The sequence below is a fragment of the Ochotona curzoniae genome, unplaced genomic scaffold (assembly GCF_017591425.1).
Source record: "Ochotona curzoniae isolate NIBS_2020 unplaced genomic scaffold, NIBS_Ocur_1.0 scaffold_4506, whole genome shotgun sequence".
In the NCBI taxonomy this organism is placed as follows: domain Eukaryota; kingdom Metazoa; phylum Chordata; class Mammalia; order Lagomorpha; family Ochotonidae; genus Ochotona; species Ochotona curzoniae.
In genome coordinates, this window is record NW_024467119.1 from 55,648,635 (window position 1) to 55,661,168 (window position 12,534).

A 12,534-nucleotide genomic window follows, 5' to 3' on the forward strand; every position below is an offset into this window, starting at 1 on the left:
ACTTCCCAAATGTAGCAATGGCTGAGTCTGCCAGCCTGAAGCCAGGAGTTTGCACCTTCATCCCATGTGATCCCTAGGCCCAGGTGCTTGGAGCCATTTTCCACTGATTTTCCTGGTGCGCTATCAGGAAGCAAGATCAGAAGCAGAGCATCCGAAACTTGAAACCTACGGACACATGGAATGCCTTCTTTACATAGTGTACCACAATACTGGCCTGGCCACTGCAGTCTTTAAAAATAGTGTATTACTCATCCATGCAAGAATTTATTCTCACTAAAATTTTTAAATTCAGTTTCTGACAAAAGCTATATATATATTTGTGTGTGTGTCTGTGTGTGTGTGTGTCCTTTATGTCAATAGGTTGCATGTCCAGTCAGAAATATCTGTGCTGTGGGGCAGGGGAATTGCATCTGTACTGAACATATACAGACTTCTTTGTGATTATTCCTTTAACAAAACACAACAGTTGATAAGGACAGTGTGCAGTGTGTGGGATGGTGTGCATTGGTTATAAATACGATACTCTTATATACAGAGTGTTGAGCATTCACAGATTTCATTGTCTTTCCATCTGGGAATCATTATCATCATTATCGTGCATGGATACTGATAGACAGCTGCATTGAGTAGAACATTGTATTTTCATAAATGTATCCATGTGGGATGGGTAAATCAAGGCCTTTAACACTGACCATCTTACATAGTTATTATATTTAGTTGATAAAAGCTTCTTTGTTAAATATATGCACATTTGTAGTACATTGTCATTAACTGTAGTCACCAGGTTTTACAATAAATGATTTGATCTTATTCCTCCTTTGGAACTGAAACTTTGTATTCTGTGACCAATCCTCTTTCCATCCATGGGAGTCACCAGACTGCTGTGGTTTTTGTGAATTTCCCTTTTTAGATTCCACATGTTAGGTGTGACATGCTGTATTTGTCATTCTTTGTTTGGCTTATTTTAGTTAAAATTGTATTTTCCATTTTCATTGTGTTGTCATAAAAGACAGGAATTCATCATTCATCTTTTTAAAAGATTTAATAATGTCTTGTGTGTTGTATCTCCTTTTAAAAAAAATATTTGTTTTTACAGAAGAGGCAGATTTACAGGGAGAAAGAGAAATAGAAATAAAGATTCTTGCATCTGCTAGTTTACTCACCGCAATGGCAGGAGCTGAGTTGATGTAAAACAAGGAGCCAGGTGCTTCTTTCATGGCTGCCGGGTCCCAAGAATGTTAGTCATCTTCCACTTGTTTCCCAGACTACAAGCAGGGGACTGCATGGGAAGTAGAGCAGCTGGGACATTATCAGAGCATTTACAGGATGCTGATGCTTGCAGAGAATTACCAATGAACCTTTGTGCTGGTCCTGTTGTATCTCCTTTATCTGTTCCTCTGTTGCTGAACATTGGAGTTCTTTCCACAGCTTGGCCATTGGGAGTAGTGTTGCAGTGAACGTGCATTTCCTGTGGATTGTTGGTTCATACAGTAGTTCTATTTTAAATTTTTGGTGAACTTTCATACTGTTTTCCGCCAACATTATGCACATATTCCTTATATGGATTCATACAATCACTTAACTTTCATAGTTTTAGTAACTTTACTCCACAAGTTTGTTGTGATGTCTCTCTGTGACTTTGATGATTAATGACATGTTTATCTTTCAGAGTGCCTATTGGCTGCTTGTACAGCTTCATGTTCTTTGCCTGTTTTGTTTGGGTTATTTGTATTGCTGCCTTTAAGTAGTTTGAATTCCTTAAATGTCATGTTTTGAGTATGACTCACTAATCATTGCCTCTTCACTGGTGGTTGCTTCCTCTTCTGCTCAGATGTTTCGTTAGTTTGATGCACCTTCTTTTTTGCTTGCTTTGGGGATCATATACCAAAAAATCATTGCACAAACTCGTGTCACGGAGTTTTTCCCCGACAGTTTCTTTTAAAGGTTTTACAGGTTCAGGTCTTCTCTTCAAGTCTAATCCATTTTGACCTGAGTAAGCCAGATTTTTTTCCCTACATTTTAAGTATATTTATTGTATAAAAATTATGAAAACATATTATATCATAGGTTATTCATTAAATAGTCATCAATGTACTTTATTGAACTTAACAGTAGTAAATTGTTAGATTTTTAGATTGGTGTATTAACATCTTTTGGGGACTGGCAGTGTGGCATAACAGGTAAAGCCACATTTAAAACCAAAAGATGATTTGTATGAGAAATGGACAACAGATCTAAATAGACATTGGTTGGACTGGCACTGTGGAGTAACAGGTTAGGTGACTGCATGCACCCTTATGGGTGCCAGTTTGAGAAGCTGCTATTCCACTCCCATTCCAGCTCCCTGGAAAGCAGTAGAATATGGCCCAAGTGGTTGGACTCCTGCACCCACATGGGAGCCCTGGACAGAGTACCTGGTTTCTGCTTGGTCCTGCTCTGGCTGTTGTAACCATTTGAGAGGTTAACTAGTGGATGGAGGATTCTTTGTGTCTATCTGTCTCTCTGAGTCTATGTCTGTCTCTGTGTTTTTTCTCTCCTGTAATTTTGCTTTACTTCTAATCAAAATAAATCTTACTATATAACATAATAAAATGGTTTCATTTAAATAACGTTTCATTTTTTCTGAAAATTTATCTGAATTTTTCTAAGTGGTATTTTCTTAGACTAAGTAGTTATTACTTTTAAAAAGTAGTTATTTATTTATTTGAGAGGAAAAGAGAGAGCAAGCCCCTGGCCAGAAGCCTAGAATTCAATCCAAATTTCTTACACGGTTAGCAGGAACCCGGTTATTGGAAACATTACGACCGTATTTCAATTACTTCATTCGTAGGAAGCTGGAATTGGGAACCAGGAACTGGCATCAGACTCTGGTATCAATATGGGATACTGGCATATTAATTGACATGTTAGCTGCTGTGGTAAATTCTAGTGCCTAAATAATTTTTTGAACAAAATGATTCCTTTAAATCCAGAAATCTTTTACTTATATCATGAATAAAAAGCTTTCACTCATGACATCTGAAGCTAAAAGATCTTTTGGTTTTAGACTTGATAAAATGTGTGGAATATACTGTTTCATGTTTTCATTCTTGGAATTTTCAGGCATAAAAAAATTTCGAGATGCGAAGATCCTTTAAATATTGAAAGAATTTGGTAAAATTTGATGTTGTCAAGATGTGACTAGGAATATGTTTAGTCTTCTAGTAATCATTCTAATAAACAAGGTTTTTAAAGATTGAAAAGGCTTATTTTCTTAGATGGCCATATATTCTCGTTAATGTTTTAATACCCCTGTTAGAAGATTTCTACAGATTATTTCTTTATTCTTTGCTCATTCACCAACACTGATGGCGAGCTATGAATTTATTAAATTTTGCGTTCCATCTTTTTCTTTCATTGCATTAGTATGTGAAATTTCTGCACATCAGCTTGATTTTCTTCTAAAGTGTTTATCTTTAATATGTTTCCTTTTGTGCAAATTGCTTGTGTTTTTTTTTTCTCTTTATTTAATTGTATTATTTCAGTGACATTCTACCATCGGCATTTACTATTTTCCTAAAATGTAACATCCTCTGATAGTTTGTGATCTCTTCAGGAGAGGGTTTAATGAGATTCCTCCTACCTTATGAGAAGGCTCTGCTAATGCTTATGCATTCCAGGTTTTTTTTACCAGCTGTCCACTGTTGACTTCTAATTGAATTTAATATTAATATTGGTTACTGGCCTCAAAAGTAGAAGCTTAACCCAGCACCACAGCAGCATCTTAATTTTCTTTTAGCTTTAAAACACTGCTGAATTATCAGTCTCCTGATTTATTACCTCTCATTGAAAAGAATGAAATTGACAGTGCACTACAAACAATGAAATAATTCACAAAGGGAGAGGAATGTGAGGTTCTTATTTTCTATATCTAAATTTGTTGCTAAAATAATCTTTGTGGTTGGGTTGTGTGTGTGTGTTTATGTGTGTTGAAGGTCTGCAGTTGTGTTACATTGAATTTTTCTTCATGCACGTGTGTGTGTGTGTGTTTGTGTGTTTTCAAAGTATGCAGTTGTCTGATTTTGTGACCCATTGCTGTATAATCATATAGATTCCAAATACTTTAAAATGATGTGTTATGTATTAAGTAGTTTTCTGAGGTTTTTGTTTTCTGCTGTTGTTGTTTTCAGAAACCACCTTTCCTAACTTGTTATTGAAAAGTTCCTTCAAACAGATCATAAGCAAGTATTCCCTAGGTGTGGAAAGTGACTTTTGTTTTTAATCATATGATTTTCAAAAAAGAGGACAAAAGCTATAAATCAGCCTTAAGACATTATATGCAGTAAAGATCCTGGTTGACAGTTAAACAACACCATAGCATTTAATTTAAAATATATTAGTCTTTAAAAAACTTGTCAAGCTGCATATATTCTCCATGTACACATGTCTAATCAGACTATAAAAATGTGTACTATTTAATAATCTTGCTGCTGCAAATGTGAATGTAATTTTGGATAACTGAAATATCTTAACAATTGACTAGTACAGTGGAAACTTAAAGTGGAAAGTTTCTTCCATTGATGTTAATTAACATTCCTAGGGTTTCAATTGATTCATTGTAGCTAAGACCTAAACTCAAAGCCATATATTGAATAATGGGGTGATATTAATACAATGGTTAATTTGATAATATTTTTATAAAGTATATAGAATATATTCACAATTTTCTGCCTAATGAAAAATTTGATTTCTTTGTTTAATAGGTATAATCCAGTTTGAAATATCTGTAAGTTTTAATGCTTCATGATCATAAATCATGGACAGTTTAAACCTGTCTTCAATCTTCAGCTCTTCATTGACGCACACATTGGTGTGTATTGGAAAAAATAATTGATCTTGCATCTTTAAAAAATATTTTAGTATTGTTTATATAGTTGAGAGGGATACATGCCCACGAGGGTGTTTGATTAGGATGGGCAAGTTCAGGCATGGATGAAGGGGTTTGGGATAAATGTTTCAATTGTTTTTTTCCTTTCGTGTCCCCTGAGGGGATAGGGAAAATGACCACTCCTTGCTGTCCTACTGCATCTGCACTTGTGGATGGAGGACAGTCATTTGATGACGCCTTAGAGACTCCGATGTAGAGAAGAGTATTCCTAGGGTGGTCCTTTAGTAGTTTTGACAGTTCTGAGACATCATCAGCTTCTTTGCACCAGGATTGAGAGAATCTTTGCATGGTTCATTGGTGGCTAACCATGTCCTCCTTCATGCATCCACAGGCCCAGGAACATGTTTAAAAGCTTGGCCAGGAGAGTGGTCTAACCTGTTGTTTCCGTCCTCTTACAAGCCACTCAATGTCCTCTGTTAACCTAGATAATCTGGTTTCCAGGACCTCATGTGCATCTGGGCATGCTGTCCACTGGCTCACCAATCAGTGGCTGCAGCCTAGCAGGGAAGTCTTCAAAGTTCCCATACCAGGTCTGTTCTCCAGCTCTGGATCCTTCACATACTGGCAGGGGCTTCAACCCAGCCTGGCGTGGCCAGCACTCAGTCTCAGCTCTTGTTGGCAGGTGTTGGAGCCATCATAGCTGAGCATGGCACATATCCAGTTCTGGCACTCCTATGTGCCAGTGGATACTGAGGCCCGTTCTAGCCTGGTCCACTCCCAGTCCTAGCTCTTGTGCTTCCTAGTGGGAAATATGACCTTGTAGAGAAGTTCCTAGAATTCTCGTACCTGCTCCCAGTCCCAGATGACACATGTACCAGCAGGTGTCACATCCTTGCTTGGCATGGTCTGCTCTCTTTTCTGTCCTTTCCATGTACAAGTGGGTGCTTCAGCCTGGCCCACCCCAGCCCTGTCCCAGCCTTGGCTCCCAGAAATGTCAGTTCCAAAGTCCTACCTTTCTTGTTCTGTCATCCCTTCTCCAGCCCTTTGTGCAAGCCACAATAGTCCCACAGTGGTAAGTCCACAATTCCCCCAAAAATCTGCCCACCAAATCCAGTTCTTTTGTGTTCTGATGGGTGTGGCCACCTAGCCTGATATGACCCACTCCTGCTCCAACACCCATGTGCAGGTACTGCAGCCTACTTCAGCCAGACATGCCTTCCAGCCCCAGCTTTTGCTTATGCCAGCTGGTAGTGTACACTACTGCTTAGCCTAGCCTGGGTTTCCAACATCAAGGGTACCTTTGCCTGCCCTAGACATGCCCTCTGGATCCCTCTCTCTAAACCACTCTGTGTGAGGCAGGCTGCCTGCGAGTACAGTGAAGACCCCCGAAGTCATTTCTTCCCTGTCACACATACCCTTAGTTGTTCCTACTCCAATATGTCCCCAGACCACCTCCCCAGGCAATCTGCTGCCCACACCTTACCCCTCTCCCCCTGTATGGAGGTCAGCATGGTGTACCAGTGTGGTGCTCCCCGCCTCCCTCACATATGTTAAAAAAAAAAAAAAAGGAAAAGAAAAAAATAGGACAGAATAGACAATTATACTGGTACACTGGTTTAGGTAATCAACTTTGACATTAACTGGGCCCAGAATTCCCATCCGTTACTGGCTGCTTTTCTTCCAACAGCATAATTCTTGGCTAGGTACAAGACAACTTAGGCCGAGGTGGTTACCTACAGCAGAGGTTGGATCTTAGATCTTACACTTTTGTTATCTGCGCTCTGTATTTGACAGTAAATTTGGTATTGCAGTTGCTTCATTTTGACACAAGATGGTGATGCTTACTACTTAAAATGTTTCCTGAGTTCAGGCTCTCCTTTAAGGTTCTCCTCCATTCAGAGAAAGTAGTTTAAGGAAATAAATGGAATTGTTTATGTCTCAAGAATAATAGCTGGGGTTTGAATAAGTGCATGTGCGTGTGCATATGTGTGTATGACAATTGTACAATGTATTTAACAAATAGGGATTTAGTTTATCCAAGTCAGAAGTGGAGGCCTGGATGCATTCAAGGAAACAAAGTTAAATAGTAGACAACTAGCAATAATTATGCACCAGGCCCTGAGTTTGTAAAATAAGCACAAAAGGTATTCCTTTCGCAAAAGGTATTCCTAAGTACATTAACCACATAATCAGTAGCATTCTTCTTTCTTAAAAATCAGAATTAGCAGTACCAGTCAGTGTAGTAATTTTATTCACTGATCAGTCTGCATTTCTTTTAAGTAATTTTTTATATAACTGTATATATTGACTCTACTTACTAGCAGTATTAGGTTTTAATCTTAAAAATGAAGGCATTTGTCCAAGCAGAGACAGTATGTAAATTTTTTTATAATCATCTAACTCAGATGTTTGTATTTTGGAAGATCAATAAACAAGTGGTTCATCTTCCTATACTGGAATATTATTCACTGTAAAGATTAGCAGCTATGGTCCTCTATAGAGAATGGGTGCCTCTCAAAGATACACTGATTGAAAAGCCAGATAAGAATGGCTGCACGATACACCCATTTCACTTATGAGACATTCTACAAACAGTAGGGCAATGGAGATCAAAATAATACCTGGGAATGTGACGGATTATTTTGGATGATAACAATGGTCTGTGTCCTGTTTGTTGATTAGCTGTTTATGTAGATGTGGAAACACTTCTGATTCCAAATTAAAATTCACTTCATAGTATAAAAATAATACCCCAATAAATCTGACCATGGGGAAGAAAATTAACTGAAGATATAAGGTAAAATGTGAGCTTTATTTTGGCAGTTATTCTACCCTGAAGATAAGACCCGCTATTCTCAGCTCTGCTACCAGCCTTTGGTGATGGTTTGTTAATACATTTACAGACTTCACATTATTGCAGGGTCTGTGGGTTCAGAACTCTCAGCTCGTTTATTTACTGTTTGGTGATGTCTGTCTCCTCTTGCTCCATTGTAAGGTTCACGAGTGCAAGGATTTTTGTCTGTTCACTGATATGTGCATGTCACTACTTGAAGCACATAGTACCAGTTACTATGAAAGAGACCTACCATACAGGGTTCTTGCTTATTCTGCTGCCTTAGGAGATCATAAGAGGTTTCATACCAGGAATAATTTTGCTGATTCTTAAGGCAAAAAGTTTGTTTTATGTTTTTTTCTTGAGAAAACGGATTTTTCTAATTTTAATTCCTCATTGATTAGCCAGTTTTATGTTATACATGCAGATTTTTCTAGGGGGTTATGTGTGACTAATATTGCCATGGGTAATTCAGAAATAAAAGTATATTGCGTAGAAGACTGTACTATTGCAACAGATTAGCTGTTGTTACAGGTTTAAGGAAACCATATGATTTGGAAGGCTAACCATCATTAAACAATCAAGAATAATTTCTCATTAACCTGTTCCTTCAGTTGCATCCAGGATTGTATTTTGGGAATAGTTGATTATCCTGTATATATTGTTTCAAAATTGTAAAGGGCACACTATCATGTAATTACGTTTCTATTACTTCAAATTTAACATTAAAGTTTCTCACCTCAAACTCTATTATCAAGATGGTAAGAAAAGCTACATTTTCTGGTTAAATACTAAGAATTTTCTTCATGGAACCAAAGATGAAAGATAAAACTATAGTGTCTATATTTAATCCTGTTAAGTAGATGTACAAAAATTAACATATTCTTCACACTTCATTACAAATTTTCTTTCAATTAGTCTATATCATGTTAAATATAATGCACAAAAATTGAAGGAATAAGAAAAATCTAAATATTATTCTGACAAAGTAATGATTAATAATTTTGTGCATTTTGCAAAATTGAATATATGTTGGGAATCATATATCCTGAAATATTATTGTAAGATAGCTATTATTACCACATCGAATATTTACCAAAAAATTGCTAATCAGAGAGATTGAGATACTTGTCTACCTGGTAACTAATGAACAATTTAGGCAATATTGAAAGGCAGAGTTTGCTGTCTTTGAGCACCACCTATCTTTTTTTTCTATAGCATTATGTTTCATGTGTTGTTGGTTTGCTAATCAGATGTCCATCCTTTGTGTTCATAACTTCACATTATATAAAATTTACACCATGTAGTTTTTAAAAATCTTATATATATTTATTTTTATTATTTGTATTTGAAAGATATATGGTGAAAGGAGAGGTAGAAAGTTCGTGTATCTGTGTTGTCATGACAGGATTTCACCTTTTAAAAAAATTAGATTTGTGTGTTCTGTTTTGTGTATGTTGTATATCCTTTTTTTATATGTATATAAGATTATTTTTTATGAAAAAGAGAGACTTACAGAGTTAAGGAAAGACAGAGAGATATTTCTACCCACTGGTTCACTCCCCAGATAACCACAATGGCAAGAGCTGAGCTGAACCAAAACAAGGAACCAGGTACTTTTTCCAGCTCTCCCTTGCGGGTGTGGGGTTCCAAGGATGTAAACCATCTTCCACTGCTTTCCCAGATCATAAGCAGGGTATGTGCAGAGCATCAACTAGTGCCCACATGGATTGCTAAGTCTGGAGGCAGAAAATTAGCTGAGTAACACTGTGCTGATTCATATGCTATGTAGTTTTAAATTTTCATAATTCCTGTGATTCTGGATAGCCTAATGAAATATATGGCAAAGGTAACTCCAGAATATGATAAATAATACTTTGTCATTTTGAAATTAAAACATCGAATCATAATCACATATACTTTCATTTTACTTTTCTCATTTCCATAACATTAAGTCTTACATAGCCATATATAATTGCAGCTGTTTCCATTTCTTTGTTTTATGCGTCTTCCAATGTACTTTTCGTCTCCCACACTACAATATATAACCAGAAACAAAGAGAAAGTTTAATGATGATAATGTAGTAAAGATATTGAATGTATAATGAATATTTTAGATAAGTTTTTTGTTATCATGTAGGGAGGACCTTATCCATATTTTAGTACCTTCAGTTATCCAAGGAATGTGAAAGTCTTTCTTTGAATTACAAGTAGAGTCTATCTTTTTCAACAGAAATATAACCAAAAAGTTAAAAAGCTTTTTTCTATTGCTTTATTCTTCAGATGTTTCCTCTTTACTCAATGATTTTTGCATTTACTTTTGGTGAAACTAATTATCTGTTAAGTCTTCAGATTCTAATTTCTTGGAGAATAATTTGAACATCAGATTTTAAATCCTTGTATTAGTAGTCAGATCTTGTTTATAATAAATTATAATTAGATACTAATTAATAATTATTATTATTAATAAATGAATAAGTAATTCATTTTCCTTTTTTGCCTATTTATAAATATTTGATTGTCCTTGGCTTTTCACCTATATATTTGAAAGTGGAGTTCTGTATGAATATATAATTTTTACTTATGTATTACTGCTTTTTTGTTCGGTTTTGAATTGGACTTAATATATACTTAAATGTGCGTTCACCAGAATGATCTTTGAAGCTTTTCTTGGGGTGGATCTTTGCTAGGGTGTTGATTTAGACATGGAAAGGGTTGCTTGCTTTATTATTTATCATTTTCCCAGACAAATCCGTGGAGACAAGTGACCCATATGAGAGCAGAAAAACAACAGAAACAAATACAGCTCTCTGGCCTACAACTGAATTGTGTTATCTGTGCTGTCAGCGAGAGCCTTTGCTCACTTACCCAGTCTCCCGAGGGATTAGAACGTCCCCATGCGTTAGTGGTAGACTTTAGTAAGCTGTAGCCTTGCATCCAGGTTTTTGGATTTTTTTTTAAATACTGTCTATAAACTGGTTTTATTAGCTTGCAAAATCTCCACCAGGTCAGTCTTTGGTAAGAGTAATTGTGCTGATGAATCAAACCGGAATATTGCTAGTGAAAGGAATGCACATTAGTTAGATTTTCTTTTTGGTTTCCATACTGCTCCCTCAACCTTTAGTATTCAAACTAATTGGATAGATTTTCATTTTGTCCTCCTTGTTATAAGTGAGAAGCAAAGCAAAATCATGTACAGGAATGCATATGCTGGCAGTTCAAGCATTGCTTGGAAGATATTTCTTTCTTTGAAAATGTTTTCTTCTTTTTCTTCTTTCTCCTTCTTCTTTTTTTAATTTTGCTAACCCTACATAGTTGATTAGGGTAGAGAGGGTCCAGGGCCACAGGAAAGTGGGTAAGACCATTGTTTCCACACTAACATCATTTTTTTTCTTCTGTATCTTGAGTCAGGGGAGAAACTAACACAGAAACCCCATCCAGCCTCTCACCACTAACAGGTCCCTGATGTGTTTATATTGCAAATGTTGAATCTGCACAGATTATAGGGTAGAGTTACAGAAATGAACAGCAACAGCCAAAAACCTCAAAAAGCTTCCTCACCCAAGTGAAAACTACTGGAATCAACTTTTACCTGAAACATGAATATCAGAGCTGTTCTAAATAATTCTGTTAATATTTTCTAACAATGGTGGTTGTTCGCACTCTGTATCTTCAATTCTGCAGGGTTTTGTTTGTCACAATTGAAGGCATCCATAAAATATATACTGTAGGATGTTGTTAAATACCTTATGATAATTCTCCACAGTCAAGATCTTGGGAGACCTGAAAGAAGTTCCTGGTTCCCGACTTCGAATCAGCTCACCTTGAGCTTTTGCAGCATTTTGGGGAGTGAACCAGCGGATGGAGACTCTTTCAGTAAATTTAATCTGCCTTTCCAATTAAAAAAATTTTTCCAACTGTATTTGATGGCTGAACCTACGTCTAGGAAATAGGTATGGATATTTCATTCTTTTATTTACAGATGGAGGCATTGAACGTCCATTTTTAGCATTGTTGGCTCACTGCTTTGTCACAGAATGATACATATATAACCATTCATTAAGCAGAAAACTTTATGACTTAAGGCATTGAAATTAGAGGAAGATGGAGTATTTACCTTGCTTCACAAATACGCTTTAGTTTTCGGGAATGCTCATTCACTGTTCCTGTACTTAGTAAATGAAGCCAATCTTATAACCTTTAAACAGATTTAGTGATGTTCTATTCATTGTGCCAAAACAAAGCACACTGGACAGTAAAAGTAAATGATCTTATTCCCACTGCATTGATGTATGCAGTTGATCCTTGTTTAAACAACGATGTTGTCTACCATTATATCCTTACTCCATGAATTTAGTGAGAGCTTGTTGTGAAAAGTCTGCTTCCTATAAAGGAAGAAAGGATGAAAAAAATTGAAGTTTGCAGTCACAAATCATAGTAAGTCACTCAACTTTCGTTTACATGCTTCAGAAATTATCTCCGGTGGATACAGACAGGAGATCTGTTTTCTGTCACAGCCAAAAGTGTTCTCAGGTTTTTGTGCCTTGTAGTGATGAGACTAGCTAGAGTTACAAAGCTAGTTTAGAGAAAAATGCAGGCAGTAAATTCAATTTCAGATCGGAAAAATGAAATTTTATGTTCTTGTAGAGGATATTGTATGAATTCTTTCACTGATAAGCATAGTAATATAAATTTCATATAGTAAATACTATTGTAGAGGGGTTTTTTATTAAAAATGTTTTGAGTAGATGTATATTATATGATTCAAAGATCAAAGCACTACATACTGTAGAAAAATATAGTGATAATTCTCACTTTGGATCTCCAAACTTGT

The 12,534-nt window shown here is 36.2% G+C and overlaps 1 protein-coding gene across 2 annotated transcripts in view; it reads left to right on the forward strand.

Moving 5' to 3' along the window:
* SPATA5 (spermatogenesis associated 5) overlaps positions 1-12,534 on the forward strand; it is a 211,496-nt gene that overhangs the window by 83,217 nt on the left and 115,745 nt on the right. The window contains exon 15 of one of the 2 annotated variants that reach the window (XM_040967254.1): positions 11,385-11,871. The exons of the other annotated variant lie outside the window; for it this stretch is intronic. Within the exon in view, the coding sequence (XP_040823188.1) occupies positions 11,385-11,405 (21 nt within the window). The 3' untranslated portion in view covers positions 11,406-11,871. Of the gene's footprint in view, positions 1-11,384; positions 11,872-12,534 lie in introns of those variants that run through there. 2 annotated transcript variants of the gene reach the window in all.